Source organism: Microtus ochrogaster, chromosome 26 (genome assembly GCF_000317375.1).
Source record: "Microtus ochrogaster isolate Prairie Vole_2 chromosome 26, MicOch1.0, whole genome shotgun sequence".
NCBI classification, from domain to species: domain Eukaryota; kingdom Metazoa; phylum Chordata; class Mammalia; order Rodentia; family Cricetidae; genus Microtus; species Microtus ochrogaster.
This window is the reverse complement of record NC_022025.1, coordinates 13,972,900-13,991,621: the sequence shown is the minus strand read 5'-3', so window position 1 is coordinate 13,991,621 and position 18,722 is coordinate 13,972,900. Positions and strand designations below refer to the sequence as shown.

The 18,722-nt window shown below is 41.8% G+C and overlaps 1 protein-coding gene across 5 annotated transcripts in view; it reads left to right on the top strand.

Annotated features, from left to right (window-relative positions):
• The window catches only part of Reln (reelin), a 441,277-nt gene that overhangs the window by 251,491 nt on the left and 171,064 nt on the right, over positions 1-18,722 (top strand). For all 5 annotated transcript variants that reach the window (XM_026784681.1, XM_026784680.1, XM_013350437.2 and 2 more), the window contains exons 10-11: positions 905-1,145; positions 15,534-15,679. In XM_026784681.1, coding sequence (XP_026640482.1) covers positions 905-1,145; positions 15,534-15,679 — 387 coding nt within the window. The remainder of the gene's footprint in view (positions 1-904; positions 1,146-15,533; positions 15,680-18,722) is intronic.

The following is an 18,722-nucleotide window of genomic DNA, read 5'->3' as shown; positions in this document are numbered from 1 at the left end:
AAAAAAAAAAAAAAAAACATGAAATACTGTAAAAGAAAAGGGAATTGATTACCCCCAAAGGTGAGGTGCACCATCTATAACCCCACTGACAAGCCTGAAGATATATATATGCTTCACTGGTGGGTGAAAAATACGACTTTCTCTCCAGCCCTTCCGGCTGATTTATAGGGAGCCCAGCCTACCACTAGTTTGCCTTTTAAAACCGTTTTTAATCTCAGCTAAAATGACCGTTTTTAGAGCAGCAGATATTTCTTTTTGGTAGAATGAAAAGATTAATAAAACTTGTATTATATAGCAGAAAGAGATAAATCCTAATAGATGCGATATAAAAGCCTATTAAATTTTATCTTTTCCAAAGATTGACCTGGATACAATTGAGAATAATTATAAGTGAATACAATCATCAGATGTAAAAAAATGTATCTGATGACTGAAAATAAATATTATATAGAGGTTAGTTTGCCATATAGATGTATATAAGTATACATTCATGTATATATTTAATCATGTCATTTGCAGTGACCTCCAGTCAATGCATAATTTCCAACAATCAATATTAATTTCTATTTTTTACTTTTTTCTTATCAAGTGAGTGGTTTTTAAATAAATGACCTAGCATGTGCCAGAAATCCTCTAGATACAATTTGATTCTTTTTGCATAATCCTAACAGCCTGTGCCTCTTTTCCTTCCACTATCCCTTTCCTGGCTTATTTGAACACACTTCCTACCCTCTGCGTGTCAAATATAAAACACTCAAAGGCCTTAAATATGTACGCTGTTTTCACTTAGTAGGAAAGCTGTAACAAGCAGCCTGTTTTGAATGCATGATGAACACTGCATGTTCATAGTTAGACTATGGTCTTAGCTGTGTGCTTGACTTCCTCTCCTTGCCACGCTTCCCAGAGCCCCTTCCAACGTCAGCACAATCATCCATATCCTCTACCTTCCGGAAGAAGCCAAGGGCGAGAACGTGCAGTTCCAGTGGAAGCAGGAAAGCCTGCGTGTAGATGAGGTGTACGAAGCCTGCTGGGCCTTGGACAACATCCTGGTCATCAATGCCGCCCACCGACAAGTCATTCTGGAAGACAACCTCGACCCAGTGGACACAGGCAACTGGCTCTTCTTTCCCGGAGCAACAGTCAAGGTTTGAACGCTTTCATCCCTTCTTCCTTTAGAGACCCAAGGCTCATTGACCCAGTCATTTCAAGATAACTTTTCCCCAACACAACTCTGGGTATTAATTAACATTCTTCTGTCTCATATATTACCACTTAAGGGTATGATGTCCCTTTGTAAAAGACATTTCTTTTTTCATTCATTTTATAATTGTTTGAGGACTCGGATTGGGCTGAAACCTGAGAACATCATCATGAAAAGCAGATACATTTCTTCCCTTTTCCTGGCTATCACCTGAGAACATCATCATGAAAAGCAGATACATTTCTTCCCTTTTCCTGGCTATCGATTTCGTGGAAGCAGATATGTCACTGCGAATACAGGACAGCCTCGTTGTCATTTTCTGGGGAAGCTTAGAGTTCTGAGATGGCATCAAATCCAGGCGTGGGACTTTGGGAAGGTTATTCAGAAAGTAGAGAAAGCAAGCAGATACTGCAGGATGGCTGGAAGGTAGCCAGGTAGGAGGAGGACCAGGATTCTAGAAACTGAGGGTCACATCCACAGAGGTTTGAACGGAGTGTTTATGTCTTCCATACATTCGTGTGTTGCAATACTATCAGATTGGGCTAGAAAGTAGAGCCCTTGTGAGGTCATTCTCATCAGGATGAAGCTGTTGTGAATGGAAGATTAATATCTGCATAAAAGAGACCTCTCTGGCTCTTCGCATGTGAAGTCAAAGAGGCTAAGGATGCGTAGACACTTACTAGGCTTCTAGAATTCTGATCATAGACTCTGACGGCTTCCAAAAGTCTTAGAAAGAGTTGTTCCTAGTTCAGTTTTCGAGGCCGTGATGTTCTCTCGCTGGAGCCCCACACTGAAGCAGATAGTCCAGGTCAGTGGTTCTCAATCTGTAGGTCACAACCCCTTTGGGGAGGGGGGTCACATATTGGATATTTACATTACAGTTCATAACAGTAGCTAAATCACAGTTATAAAGTAGCAACAAAATAATTTTATGGTTGGGAGCACCACCCTGTGAGGAACCGTATGGAAGGCTCACAGCACTAGGAAGGTCTAGAAGCAAAAGCCCTTAAATGGAGTTCAGAATAGTTCTCCAGTAGTTTTTGAGACTTGTGGTAAGTAATCCCAGTGTATGACAAACGAGAAGACCTTGAAGATCGGCTGGCTGTGGAACTCTATCTGAATATCATGTCCACTGGTGTCCTTTAAATCAGGGCCAATCCCATTTTGTACTTGAAATCGCTCTTCTAAGAGAGAACGCCGAATGAAGGGTTGCATGGAAAGACCAGAGACTGCTTATGAGTTGTTCAGTGGGAGATCTTGTGAGGCAGGACTCGGGGAGACAGGACGGAGAAGTGTGGACATGGTACAGATTTGGTAACAAGGGAATGGAGGAGCTGGGAACTGATAATGAAGACAGAGAGATGGTGGACGTGAAGGCAAGGTTGGAGTGCCGAGATAGACAAAGTGTCATTTGCTGAAACCAGAAGTACAGGGAGGAGCAGGCTCGCGGGAAGGTCAAAGGAGGCTTTAGTTTGGACACACAACTCTTGATGTGCAGCAGGTAGCTGGCAGGAGGTCAGAGGCATGGGCCAGATAGCTGGGAAGATGCTGTTTTGGCAGTCGTCACTGGCAAATGGTGATGGCAGTCATGAAGCTTGCCTGATGAGAGACTGTGATAAACAGTACGGAAAATGTTAGTCGGTCATCAACTGGACCTCTGCGTGTCTCTAATTTGTGGAAATAAATTGAAATTTTAGGTTACAGCTGTTTTTTTTTTGTTTTTTTTTTTTTGCTTATGACTTACTGATGCAAAGCAATCCTGTGCTAGATAGGTGAGATCCCAAGAAGGGAAACTAGGAGAATATAAAGATTCCCTCTGCTCCAGGTGCTGAGGTGGCACCTGTGTCTGGTCATGGAAGCAGGCCTTCCCTCTGCTCATTCCAGAAAAGCATCCCACTGGATTGCTTTACTGAGAGGCCGCACAGTCCTGCTGCGTAGAGAACCGTTGTCACGATACTCTGTGTCTCCTTGCCACTGTGATGAAGAGGGCTTCCTGCTGTCTTTATCTATACTAGCAAGCAGGTACTGAACCCTTTTCCAGCACTGTTTTCATCTGACTCCCACACCCTCTACTAAACGGGTCTTCCTCGTGTTACAAGCTACTATACTAATCTAATTAGTAGCTTAGTTTCTTAATGCATGTACTTTGGTTCCGCTCGTGATAGAAATGCATGGAGTCGGCTTTTGCTTCAGTACAAAATTTAAATTAAATTAAAACTTTGGGTAGAAATTTTTTTTTCTTTTTGGTCTTTTGTCCCACTCATAAGCTTACTGATCACATGACTGGGAATTGCCAAGGGACCTTGGTCTACTAAGAAAAAAATGTCACCATAGTAATGATTTATTTCACTGTCTTTATGTCCTCTGCCAGACAGAAGTTCTTCTCTGATGACTCTTTTAAAAATTTGAAGTAAATGCCACAGCCAAATCTAAGAATTCGTCATTTTAACTTATTTGAATGGCTACTTTTTAAATTTTTGTTTGAAATATCTCAAAATGAAACTTTTTCTTTGACCAGATACTCCAGAATTCTAAAATAAAGGTTGGGTTTTTTTTTTAACTACATGAAATTTATTTGTCAAATATTAACCCTTTCCTTAGTGACTTCTGAGATGAACGCAGAATACAATAACTACTTAGAAAACATTTCAGTCCTTGTGGATTATGAGAGGAGTGTAAATATTACTTTATTTTGAACTTTAATTGTAAAGATTACACGTGTTTGCTCCAACTACTTTGTGTTTTTTATGTTTATTAAATGTTTCCAAGGTAGTTACATTTTAGCTGAGTCAAAAAGTTGCCCATGATTAAGAGAGGGGGAGAAAAGTGTGTGTGTCTGTGTGTGTGTGTGTGTCTGTGTGTGTGTACATGCATGTTTATGTGTGTGTGCTCATGTGTATGCATACATGTGTGTGCTTGTGTGTGTATGACTACAAAAGTCTCTTAAATGCTAATGTTAATAAAGTCAAACAGTTGTGATTGTAGGTAGTTATGACTGAATTGTCCAGCTGCTGATCTCCAAGACATTAAGGGTAGTGGGTCAAAAGGAAAGAGAAAAAAAATGAGTCATTGCCACTCATAGAAGTATTTCTCTCATCTTCTCCAGATGTTTCAGTTTCTCTGGAAATACATATTAATTCATCTGAAACATTGTTTATCCCAAGTAGAGCAAAGTAACAGAAGACAGTAACCAGCTTAAGGAGCCACATGACCCAGGGAAGTATAGGTATAAACAGCAGCTTAAATCTCCTCAGGCAGGTGGAACACTGACATTCCGGGTCTTTGGTAATTAATGAATTAGTGAATCGTGTCTGTAAGAGCACAGCTTTTCCTGGAGAGCCCCATCTCATGTTATTTGCAGTTTTCTGTGTGTCGTGTGGCGCGAGGTTTGAACCTAGGACCTCCTTATATGAGGCAGCACTCCACTATTGAGTTGTACCCTCAGCTCTCGGCTGTAGTTTTTGATCTGGTAAACTGAAGTAGATGGTAACAGGTTCCATGGTAGCCACACGCGTTCCTCCCCCATCCTCTTGTGCCCACAGCCCTGCCCGCCTCATCTTCCAGGCTTCTCCCAGGAGATGTCCCCACACAAAAGGAAAGGTGTAACCATGTTCTATTGTGCTTCTAATTACCATCGGTATTTTTCATTTCCCACAAATCCCGAAGCAGCCTTTGTTCACTACCAAGTGCATGAGGCTTTAAATGCCTGTAAATCCACTGGTGCCTCTGCTCCTCAGAGCACCGCCTCCCTAGCAACCGCGACGCGGGAGCAGATCGTGTACTGAGCATGGGAAGAGCCTGAAAGCCACTTGCTATTAAATCACCTGTTTCCTCTGTTGGCGGTGCTGATGCTGCCTTCTTTCACAGAACAAGATTTTAACTTCTGTATGTCTTTCCAGAAGCATAAAGAATTAGTGTCAGTTTCTACTGTACTAAGGTGGGTTGTGGTTATCAGTTCATTAGTGCGGAGGTTAGGATGGGCCTCTGTCTGGCCGCTGTGGATATATTCACGACGTGTGTAAGAGTCGGAGGCACCACCTTCACCCTGGTGAGGGAGAATAGGTAATCTCAAGGTGACCCCTACACACCAGCTGTGAGTGACTTTGGTTTAACCGAGGAGTAAAGAATATGAACCAAGTATTTGGGTTCTTCCCTTTAAGACTATCAGATTCCAGCATCTCCTGTTGGGTAAGGATCTCACACTCAGGAATGGTTCTTGCAGTGTCACAAAAACCGTGTGGATCCTTGACAATAATGGATGCAAATAGTAATAGGAGCACAACGGTAGCTCTGATAAATGATAATTGTAACCGCAGTTGTGTTGGCACCTGGCATGAAGGCTCGTCGCTACAGGAAGACCTGTCTTCAGCTTTGCGGCAGTGCTGAGCAGCACTGGGAGACAGACACACTGCCAGCTCAGGGTTTTGACCACCCGTTCCTGAAACATCTCCACAGATTCGTCAGGGCTATCTATCCCCACCTTTTCAAATATGCCTCTTGCAGTGTGAAAAGATTCTCGATTTTAGGCTCGAAGGAAAGTAGTTGCTGTAAGTCTGCAGGTTAGTGCAAGGCTGCCATAGTTACTTTGCCCAAAGAGGGTTGGCAGTGTCAGGGAAATCACTCCCAGAAGAATTGGGGATAAGTAAGCTAGGAAGAGCTATGCATGGATCAGAATTTTTTTCTCTTCTTCCCCTTCTTTTGTTTTGGTTTTTTGTTTTTTCTTTCAAGACAGGGTTTCTCTGTATAACAGCCCTAGCTGTCCTGAAACTAGCTTTGTAGACCAGGCTGGCCTCAAACTCATAAAGTTCCGCCAGCCTCTGTCTCCTGAATGCTGGGATTAGCGACGTGCGCCACCACCTGCCCATTTTTCATAAAACCCCTTGAGGTAGAAATTTTGAATGAATCTATATGCCATGGACATGTGTTGGTCAAACAGCTGTTCGTTTTCTTTGTTTACTCACAACTTGGATGGCAGACACAACTTTAATCTTGAAAGTATAAGTCGTGCGTGTGTGTCTCTGTGTGTGTGTATGTGTGTGTGTGTGAAAAAGGTGAGCAGGAGGAAGTCGCATGTTTCCATCACTCTCCATTATAAGTGATTCTCTGCTCGGCAAGCTTGGTTCCCCTGAGCTTGCAAGGGCATAAATCACTGGTTTCTGTCAATGCTGGAACTGACCGGCAGATTAAAAACAGGTCACCGTGACATAGGTGCTGTTCCCTGAGCCTCTCATTTTAAAGAAACCTGATTGCCCTCCTGCTGATCTTTTTCTATTTATTACCCGATTGCCTAGAGTTCTTGATCACCCCTTGTATGTGTTTATGCCAGGTGATGTTGAGAAATGAATCAATGCTAACTGCCACCAGTACTGTTAGAATGACTGTCCTTGGGAATAGCTAGGATTTGAGCACATGCATTTAAAAATGAAAGTCTTTTAAGAAGCAATTTATTGGAATTTACAAGTTCACACCAAGGATTTGGAATCATTAAATTACAAGTTTGGAAAGAGACCTGCCATTGTCTCTTCTCTCATCCGGCCTCCATTTGCTTCTTTGCCATATCAACTTTTGATAATAAGGTAGTGGCGACAGTTTTACTAGTAGAACAACCACCAAAGGGCCCTAATAAAGACAGCAGCCTTTAGGTAAGTCAACAGACCATTAAAGGGGACCATTCAATCAGAAGAAGAGATTTTGTTAATTTTCTTATTGCTCTTATGTGAATTTAACAAACTTGTTGCTCCATTGGACAGAAGGCAAATCTCCAGCCCCAAATTGGAATTGCAGCTTCTTTCTCAGTGTCTGGTGTCACCCCTCGAATGCTGTTAATTGTCACAATAGCTGGCTCATCAGTGGAGAAAAAATCATCTTCAAATTAAGAAAAAAAATGTAAATGAATTTGGCTGAAAAATTTTAAACCTTAATAAAAGATGAGGCCCATGAGGAAAAATAAAGTCTTTGACAGCAGTGAAAGGGAAAACCAAGGAGGAACGAAATCATTTTAAACCTGCCTTTGAGGAGCAAATCCCCTGGAGGGCAAGGCCCCCCTGATGCAGACGCCCAGTTTGTCTCCCACTCAGTACGCTGGGAAACGGCTCAACAGCTCACTTCACAACTCTGCTTTCTTACAAGGTAGAAGGACAAAGAGGAAGCGGTCAGGTTGGCTTGGCCCAAATACGCTTTGCACATCGCTGAACTTCAAACTGTGTAGCATGTGATTGTGGGCTTGTGTCCTGAGTCTCTAATGAGGATAAACCTGAGCCCAGTCAGACTCGTGGCCAGCCCTGTTCCCATGTCTTCTTCTATTAGGAGTCTGAATGAAAACCCTGATTTCCTGGCTGGGTTCCAGCTTGGTTAATTGCATGCTGTCTACCCAGATTCCCTCTGCTTGGGGTACCCTTCTTCTGGATTGTGCTGCTCTTATTATTGTGCTTCCCCCAAGAGGTGGGGACGTATTATAAAATGCGCCAGAATATAATTTGTTAAGCTAATAAGAGCACTTGGGAATGAAGGGTTAAATGTGGAAGTGTGCTTTTCACAATCTCCCCCCAGTGAGGTCTATTTGTTTAGCAATTAACATGGAATAGCATCAGTGAAATGTGGACAAGAGCCAGGTCAGCGTAACAAGAGTAGCAATAACCTGGGAACAGCTAATGTTGGTAAATTCTACAGAAGGTAGCCATACAGACAAATCCCCAGCACTCTAGTGTGCCCTTTGGTTTCGTCTTGTTTCGTTTGAGATTGAAACTGACACTTAAAATCTCTGATTAAGTCAACACAGTCTTCAATAAGCAAAGTTTGTTTATTTTTTTTTCTGTACGGTAGCATTTCCATCATCTTTGTGTGTGTTACAGTTCTTAACAAAATAGCTTGCATGGTAGCATTCTTTGAAGTAAATTTTCTTAAGCAAATGATTAAAGTTACGGAACAGAAGAAAAGGGAGAGTAGTATTTGTGGATTCCTAATGTTGCTATCTTTAGACACATTCCTCGTGGCCTCTCTGTCCTTCACCCCCATTTCAAAGACGAGAGAGCAAAGGCTCCAACATGTCCAAAGGCTTTGAGTTTTGAAGGCAAGTCTGTTTTATTGTGAAACTTGCCTCTTCCCTGCCAAGCTATGCTATCGCCCTCCGTTCAATGCCTAGCCTATCTGGACTTAATGTGAGGAGGCCAGCAAGAAAACCTAACCCTGCAGATGAAGCTGATCACCAAAGACAAGGCTAACAACTGCCCTGCGGTGTCGGTGTCTCATTGTTACTTCTCCTCTTGCTGCTCCAGCTCCAGTCTGTCACTGTTTCCATTTCAGAACTGATACTGTCACAAAGTAACTATACACTTGTCTCAAAACATACCATCAACTGGGATCTCTGTAAATCCTTCTACAGCGTGGTTCAAATGTGAGCGTTTAATGGATCCCAGAAAACAGTAAGAAAAAAAGCCCACTCTTTGGGCTCCCCAAAATCCACTCCCCCCTGGCTAGACCTATTGTGCCGACTGAAGAAAACGCACGCTCGGCAGCCCTCCTGCACCTGGACTGCATTCGCGGCCAAGTTTCCAGGTTTGGAACTGGCATTAAATTACCTAGAAACTGAGCGTGCGAAAAATAACAGAAATCTATTCTGTCTCAAGAGAAAAACGGCTCTCTTCCTTCCTATTAGGGGGTTTTCTTTTTTATTTTTATGGGGTGAAATCTGTAACTTTAAAGACCACTGAACCAGAATGGAGAAAATCTGTGACAAGAGGTATCACGTATACAAAAGGTTTCGGGACACAGTACGTAGGCTCACGGCCAGTCCGCTTTCAGCCACCGCACACCACATCCTCTTTTCACGGGGAAGTTCACATGCCAATATATTTTATTTCCAGCCAGACACTGGCTAATTTATGGCTCTGCCAACAATGCCATTTTAATTAATTTTATTCATCTTATTTCTCTTTCCTTCGCTCCCCATATCTCATCTGTTTGCATTGCCTAAATTTTAATTAAAAAATTTTCTCCTCTCTAAGGAGCAATCTGAAGTAGCAAAAATAATCACTTAAAATATTACAGTCATTAAAAAATTGGCTGTGGTGGAAGCCATGCATTTTCAATTTTGCTACAAATGATGTTTTAGCGTCCCTTTAAAAGTGCACTTTGTATCTGAATTGTCTGCCACCAGCCAGCTTGGCTATCAAAAGTGGTCTTCCAGCTGGGTGGGCTGAGTGACAGCTCCTTAATGGAGGGAATGGATGGCTCTCGGCTCATGTGGCGGGAACAGCACACCAGGCAGATAGCTTTCCATCTGCCGCTAGCCCTCCACAAGCTGGCATTGCCCAAGTGCCCAGTGGACCTCTTTCAGCAAAAACAGAATCATCAAGAAGTAAATTGTGAGGCTGTAGATCCTAAAGGGATCATCAGGGTCCTTAGGCCCTAGAGAGGCGGTATTAAGAGCAGCTCCGATGTTCCTTTTCTCTGAAAGCCTAATCAAACAATGGCAGAGGTGACTTAAGCGCTTTTTTTCCAGTACCGAGGTGAGGTCATTAACATTTGCAGCAGAGTAGAGGGAGAAAGCTTTGAAAATGCTAACCTGAATTGTGGCCAAGGACGCGTTCTGTTCCATTGAGGAATTTTCACCGATGTTTCCTGTTGATGCCTTTTGCATGGCAACTTCTTGTCACTTAGTGACACTGTGTTCTGCTTGTCGAATAAAGGAAATTCATTTTAGTGGCAAAGCAGAGAAATACTTTTTTGGGGGGCAGAGGAAAATGCACGAAGATATAGGGATATCAAAGTTATAGATTCATTGTTACTTAGGTATATATGAGTTGCCAATGCTAAAATAATGAAATAGGTATTAATGTAATAATTGATGGTACATAGGAAGGTCCAAAAACAGAAAAATAGAACTAGCCATTGAATTTTTGCCTTATTATCCCAAATAAATGGGCTAATTTATTATTAGTTATTAAACATCAGCTCAACTACCTGACCTTTTTTTTTTTTTTTTGTAGTTGTTTGATGTTTTCTTTTTTTTTTTTTTTTTTTTTTTTTTGCTGAAGTTGTTTAGTTTGTAATTGTTAATGCACGCAAGTGAAATGAGTTTGAGCTGAGCTGGATGTTAGAAGGGAGTGTGGTTTCCTGAGACTTCACAGTTCCGGTACACGTTTCTCTTGGATTGTTAGCACACTGGATTTTGATGTCATTCAGTGCAAGTTCATCTGTTAAGAGAAATGGTGTCGGTCATCCCACTTCCTTGAGTTTTCATCTGTTAGAAGAATATCTGATAATCTTCCAAAATATGGAGGCTTTTTAAATTCCTTTTTTAAAAGATTTATTTATTTATTTATTTATTATTTAGACAACATTCTGCCTCCATGTGTGCCTGCACGCCAGAGGAGGGCACCACATCTCATTACAGATGGTTGTGAGCCACCATGTGGTTGCTGGGAATTGAACTCAGGACCTCTGGACTAGCAGCCAGTGCTCTTAACCTATGAGCCATCTCTCCAGCCCCCAGCTTTTTAAGTTCTAGTTGATGGTTTTTATCTGCTGTAATAATGTGTCAACATGTGCAGTACTTTTTTTTTAAAACTACATTGTATCATGGGGCCTATTTTTGTATAATTTTCTAAAGGTTTTAAGTAGATCTGGGGAATTATAATAGTTATTATAATGAGAAACAAAAATATATTTAAATATTCTTCTGTTTCTCTATCAACTACTACTAAGATATTTAAATACTCTTTCTGTTACTAAGACTGTAAAATACAATAGCACGTATCTTTTAAAAGTGTCTATTCGGAAATAGATATCATTGGCACTTAGAAATTTAAAAAGAGCTGCTCTGATCTCTGAGTTTCTCACAACCAAGAGAGGAGATCTTAGTCACTCACTTCTTCACCCTGAGACGCTGAGGCCTAGGGGGCAAAACGACTTGTGTCAGCCCTTGACCGTCAGGTATAAGAACCGTACTTTGTTGGGCCTTCTCCTCCCTACCTCCAGAAGCCCTGAGCGTAGATGCGGTACTGAGTGTTCACTGTTTGCCATTTGGACTGTTTGTTCCCAGTGGTGTATTTCCCCAGTATGGTATGATGATATGTATGCTTTCCTTGATTCATGTAAGTGCTTCATTCATTGGAGGGAGAAGTTCACACAGGCCCTAAACAAGCGGCCCCTGAATTCTCCTGCACAGAGTTGAAAAGCCCACTGGAAGTCCAGGGACTGTCGCCTGCCCTTGATGGCATCGAGACTTCCGTTGTTAATCTGGAGAGTTTCTAGGGAACCCGGATGATTTCAAAACGTTGAGCCCCAGGCACTCAAACTCTCCCTGTGATCAATTTCAAGATCCTTGGATGAGAAGGCAACACTAGCCTAGTACCCGACTCATATATCCAAGGCCTGTAAATGACCACCATCTTAGAGAGAAAGGGACGCAATAGATCTGTTGTCTCGGGTGCTCAGTAATTCATCTCCTAAACCACGAGGACACTGGGCTCGCTTGAGAGGAGACTCCAGGAATCGAGTTTGCTATTTAAACCTGACGGAACGTTTCCAAGGCTAAGTCTAGACGCCGGCACACGGATCTCTCCCATGTCTGTGTGAATGGAGCTCTGGTGTTAAGTGCTGGCTGCCCACTGTGAATTGGTTAGAAGAGCTCTAAAGAGATTTTAAAACTGTACAAACAATGACAACCTTCTGCCTCACACAGAAACTTCTTGAAGACAGATTGGTTTTTATGGCCCACTAATATGAATATTTGTTAATAAACATGTACATGAATATTAATTTGTTCTTGTTATTTTTCACACTTGCTGTGGTGAATGTTACTTGTATTTCACAGAGTGGCAAGAGTGTGTTCACTGCAATAAAGTGTGACTACACACTACCTTTCAATAGTTACACAGTCGTAAATGATACATTCTGCTCCTGAGAAAGCCTTTGGAGTAAGCTTTCCTGTTTCTGTAACTCCGGTTTATTCCGTGAAAGTAGTTGGCAATAAGCTACCAAATTTTATAAGGATTTTATGTTTTATATAAAATCTGTTTCTCATGTAAGCTTCAAATGTGCATCAAGTATATTAATAATGTTTAAAAGGGCAGAAACAAATTACATAGTTTTAAAATATTAATAAAGGTTTATGAAATCAACATTTAAGTAATTAAGTGTATATCTAGCCAGAAATGACAAAGGCTATTAGGTGAGCTATTCTTTCGTTGTACAAATGCCTCATTCAAACTGTAATGTAAATTATTTTCTTTTCCCTTGAGCGGCTCTTTCGTGTGCCGTTTCCTTGGGAAGTGCCATTCCTGCTGGTGTCTGGGTCTGTGTAGTAGCTGCAGATACCCACAGGCCGCTGCAACTGATCAGGGTTCTGACCGTGATCACACCCAGGACTCAGTGGGTGGTTTTAGGGAAATAACCTTGGCTGTTCTTGTTAACATGGTTCTCTTTCAGGTGGGCAGGGTGGAGAAATCTTTAAAATTTATCTCCGTTTGACAGTTTCTGTTTATTGTGAAATAAACTAAATTCTACCTTTTGGTTGATATGTCTATTCTAAGGATTGCATCAATGAGTTCAGCTTGCCATCCACGAGTAATCTGTATTCATTGCGTGTGAGAAGTCCCAAGCAGCCGGTGCTCGCCACATCAAAGTATTGGCTAACGTGGTGGCGGGCCCAGAAGACATGCATGTCTTAGGCTGTGAAATGAGTCCCTACGGATCACGTGCTGCTGCTCTCTTGAACTTCCGGAGACTGTTTACTATTCCAACTCAGTAGCAAATCTATTACAACCCTGATGGTTTCACCAGCTATACCCCGTTAAATTCTAGAAGACCACCGACAAAACCATAGTGTTGGGGCTCCTGGTGCAGCTGTCTGTGACCTTGGCAGCCAAACTCCAGTCTAATTATGATTCTCAGACTAAGCCAACATAAATAATATCTTGTGTTCTTTTGATTGGTTGGTTTTGGTTTTTTATTTTTTTTAATTTTTTTAAAATTAAAATATAATTGCATTATTTTCCCTTTTTCTCCTTCCAACCTTTCACATATAATACCCTCTAACTTACCCAAAAGTTCGTGGTCTTTTTTTCTCTAATTGTTTTATACACACACACACACCTAAATATATAAATACAATAGACTCAGTCCTTATAATATTGTTATATTGTTTATATGTAGATGATTTTAGGGCTGACTACTTGATGTTGGATAAACACATGGAGGCCTCTTCCCTAGGAAAGACTAATTTCCCCTCTCTCAGCATTACTCAGTTGCTGGGAGTTCGTTGTCCAGGCTTGGTCTCCTGTGTGATTTTTCCCTTTCTAACAACTTGACTGTGGCTGCCATCCTTGTTCAGTTCTTGGTTGTACAGCCATGTTGTTGAGACCTCACGGGTGTAGCTCCCCTGTGTCTTGTAGGAGACACAATCTCACAATGCCATCCTGTTCTGGCTCTGACAGTCTTTCCAACCGTTCATCTAAGATGCTCCCTAGGCCTCAGGTGCAGGAGCGGCATTATCGATGGACCAGCTGGGGCTGGGCACCGCAGGATTGCTGGTTCTCTGCATCTTGATCAGCTGTGGTTTCCTGGGATGCTCTCTGCTGCTAAGAGCAGCTTCTCTGATGGGGTGAGAGCTACTGTCTGTGGGTCCAAGGATACATGTTTAGAATATCATCCAGAAGGATGCTGGTAGCTTGAAATGGTGATATAGCTTGGTCTTGTGTACATTTGTCACCAACATAGATCTCTACCGAAGACCTGCTCGTCTGTAAAGTGCTCCCGGAGGTGATCCTGACCTGCTCTTACACAGTGCCATACACTAACATGCTGCCTGCCATTGGGCCCTATATCTGATAATATTTCTCAACTAAAGTAAGGTTATTTTTGTTGTTGTTGTTGTTTGTGTTGAGAAATGAACCAAATTCCTCAAATGTGACAGCAATTATTCTATCAAAAATCTCATCTCTAGTGATTTATGTGAATATACATACATACGCATACATCACACGCACACACATATACTCATACACATATATTACATGCACACACATATACTCATGCACATATATCACACACAACACATGCACACAGACACATACATCGCATGCACACATAACACACACACACATACCCATACATCACATGCACATACATATACACATGCATCACACATATGCATATATACAGATACATTACATACCCACATATATACATACACATGCATCACACATATGCACACATGTACACATATATCACACACAACACATGCACACACATACACATGCATCGCACATATGCATACATACATATGCATCACACACACATATACAAATAACATAATTTTAAAGTAGAAAGACCATAGCCACGGCATCCCTTCTTTCCCGTATCGAGCTGTATGACATGTTTTGAGTGCCCACAGTCCCAGCACCGTGTTGAGACCTGGTGAAATGTCCCTGCTCCATAAAGTCAGAGGCATATTGGGCATTTTTGTCCAGTTGTTTTTCTTCATCTCTACCTCATTTTCAGCAGAGTATTAAAGCTTAAATGAAAGTTAAATATGTTAGCATTTCCCTTTATGATTTATTACCAAAATTCCATAACGAAAGCTCATAACTTTGAGGAGGAAGCGTTCAGTTCGCTTAGCTCTTGAGTTTCTTCTTGTCTTTGACCGTTCGCATCAAACTGAGACGCATACGCTGAGAATAAGTCACAAGAAATTCTTTTTTCTTTTACGAGTGTCCTGTCAGAGAGTAACAGAATTCGTGATTTCCAAGTCGCTCGCCAGAAACGCCATCCCCTCTCAGTTCTGGTCAGAAACTTCCTGAAAATATGGCTAAGAGCATATGACATCTCAGGGATGACTGACCTTTTCAGCCCCCCCCCCCCGTGTTTTGATTAGCTGGATATTCTACTCGTACTCCACTTACAGACAAATCGTGAAGGACTTGAATGGCAAGCCAGAACTCTGTGGAATATTGAAAAGGTCACTGTGATTTAGCCTATAACCACAGAATTGAAAATGCATGACAAGTCATTATCAGACTTAATTCTTACAACAAGGGCTGCAGTAAAGATGGGATGTGATTCCAATTAAAATATTCTTGTCTCATAACTAAAGTCTGAAATGGCAACGCTCAGATGCCCTCTTGACTCCTTTTGTGTGATGACTTAATAAGTTAGCATGAAATTGTAATTGAATTAAGCAAGACCAAAGGGAGGTAACAAGCCCTTTCGATTTGCGAGTGCATCACAGAGGGGCTGATGTAATGACTTCCCCAAAACTCTGGTTATACAGGGGTAAAATGATACAGAACCAATTCAGCAGCCGCCCCATGCTCTCTTTCTTTGTCTACAGCATAGCTGTCAATCAGATGGGAACTCCATTTATTTCCATGGTAATGAAGGCAGCGAGTTCAATTTTGCCACCACCCGGGATGTAGATCTCTCTACAGAGGATATTCAGGAGCAGTGGTCAGAAGAATTTGAGAGCCAGCCCACAGGGTGAGTAATTGTTATCTGCCATGCTGTGTATACCACCTACCTCTGCTCCAGCAGACACATTTTAAATACATCTCGCTGGAAAGCAAAAGCTCGCTTAAATAACATTGATGATTTTTATCACAGACAAGCCAAAGGGGGACTGTCCAAAGAGCCTTTATTAAATAAAAAGGTATTTTTTTATGCATGCCTAAAAAATTTTGATTAAAAAATACCTTATGTCGGGCGGTGGTGCATGCCTTTAATCCCAGCACTCTGGAGGCAGAGGTGGGTGGATCTCTCTGAGTTTGAGGCCCCCTTGGTCTACAAGAGCTAGTTCCAGGAGAGGTTCCAAAACTACAAGGAAACTGTCTGAAAACAAAACAAAACAAAAATTCCTCACATATATCTCATATTAATTAGCTTTCATTTGAAAAAAAAATATTTTTCAATATTAGAATTTGAAGTCTTTCCACCATACTTTATATTGAGATTTTCAGTTCTCCTCCTGGGGACTGAGATTTATAGATACAACCACTTGATTGTCATTGAAATATAGTTTTGATCCATAAACAGGTATTTATGAGATATAATTTGTCTTTGAGGGACACATGAAATGGTGCTTGGAACTGAAGTTCAAGGATGAGAGACCAGAAGGCCTAAGGATGTCTGGTGGTTTGTGTTTTCTCGATATTTTGTCTGATCTGCCTTTTTCTGGGTCTGTCGTGCCTTAGACCCATGACTAGGAGTGACACTTTCCGCAGCTCCAGTATGTAAGGGGATATAGCTCAGTAGATAAAATGTTCATCGTGGAAGAGTGAGGACCGAGTTCAGATCCCCAGAACCCCACAAATGCCACCAACATAGAGAGAGCTTGTGCAACCCAGGGCTTCTGTGGGGAGAACGAGGGAAGCCCTGGAAGCCTACCTGGCATGTGATGAATCAACAGAGGCCCTGTCTCAAACAAGACAGGACCTCTGTGTGTGGATGGCACATCTGTACCTCTGTTCACTCACACACAGACACACATGTGCGCACACACACACACATGCACACACACACACACACACACGTGGAGGGGTCAGAGGGAGGGACAGAGACTTTGAGTTCAAAGTGATCATGAGGCTGGGGAAGAAGGATCCTGAGTTCAAAGCCAGCCTAAGCTATGGAGCAAGGTCCCATCTTAACATGAAAGGCTCCCATTGAAGAAAGTCCAGAGTCAGAGAAGCAAAGGGTATTTATAGGAAAGATGCTCAGGAGGTTTTTCCAGTTCTCACCCGGACTTTCCTTCCATGTTAACTGTAGAAGGAGCTGGTTATCTACAGCAGATTGGCCTGTGGGCATGTCTGGGTGGTATTGTCTTGAATGCTGATTGATAGAGAAAATCTTAGCCTAGTGTGGTTAGCGCCGTTCCCTAGGCCAACATCCAGAACAGTGGAAAAGCTAAGCAAGCTAAGTGAGCAGACAAGTAGGCTTGAATGCATTTATTTTCCTGCTTTTAGGTGTGATATAATATGAGTTTCTGCTTTAACTCCCCCTAAATGGTGGTCTGTAACCTAGACTTGTAAACCATATAACCCTTTTTTTCCCCTAAGTTGCTTTTGGTCTGAATATTTTAATCACAGCAACAAAAATAAACAGAATAAATAGAACAGAAATTGACTTGATATTAAAAGATACCAAACCTACACTAGAACATGGAATAAACCAGAGACAAAGTTGATTTTATATGTGTGTGTGTGTGTGTCCTTATTACAGATCAAGAATTTCACTTTAATAAAATACCGATACCAATGTTGTAAGAGAGTTTTTGGCTAAAACCAAATCATCATCATCATCACAAACAGAACTAAAAGGCCACTTATGAGGTTGGATTAGGTAATAAAGTAGGCAAGGAGTACAAGAAGAGAACCCAGGCTTTTCTATGGCTAGGGTGAAAATGCTGGGTGAATGAACTGCCAGGTGTTGTTTTATTGGTCCATTGAAAAATGTTGGTAAAATTGTTTTTATCAGAGCTTCAGGAAAGACTTCACAAAGTCAAATTGACGTGGAGAGCGCTTATACATAGGGCGAGAGTGACAAAGAGAAACACGGTGTTAGGCCGCTCATCTGCCCAGTTCACTCACTGTGTGCATTTCTTCCCATCCACCACCGCCACCAGAGACACAATTTGCCGTTAGAAGGTCACCCGGTAGGACTAACAGGCAGATGGCAAGTCCTCCGTGCTCCAGGGTGACCAGTTGAATGAGTTGTCTTCCGAGACTTTGGAATCAATCCTAATTAAATATTTAGTAGAGATGCATGCCCATGCCTCTCTCCTGTTCTCCTTCTATGAGAACTAAGAGAGAGTAAAGGAGTATGCTACCATAATATGTAGTGGGCTAGACTATTTTATATGAATGGCCAGGGTAGAAAGCGCAAGTCATTGTGACAGTGTTTTAGGAAACCATTTCCCCAGTTACCCAGAATTTCCTACTGTTAGAATCAAAGCGTCTGATCTCATATCTGTGGGCATGTGCTTGCGCATGTCACTGGGCTGACCCAACACAGATGGACATTTTCTTAGTAGAATGTTAAAGCTTTAGCGTTTGTTGTTGTTGTTTCTAAAGAAGATACATCTGTTGCTTCAGTAGATACACTGATAATTTATGTGCGACTTTCTGAACTTTGGCTTAACCTTACAGACATTTAATTAACAGCTACAGTCTCTCACCTAGCTACAGCTCTCTGTAGGTAGGAGAGGGCTTGGTTAAAAGCTCTGGTGAATGATAAAACAAGAAGGTATCTTGCTAGGTAAGCCAGAAAACTTGAGAGACTTGGAGGAAAAAGGCTGTGAGGATGAGCATGAACCTAGGATCTGAGAAAAAAAGGGAATGAGGGAACCATAGTCCACAATGCTCAGGGAATGACATATACGGCATCTCAGCTTAGCTTCAGGTGTGGGGACTGGTTTAGGGTGGTGCTTTGAGTCCCTGCCATGGGGACTGTTGAAGGACTTCAAATGCAGGCTCCTACTTCTATGAAGGAACTAAGAGTGTGGATGACTGGAAAGGAGTTTCAGTGGAGT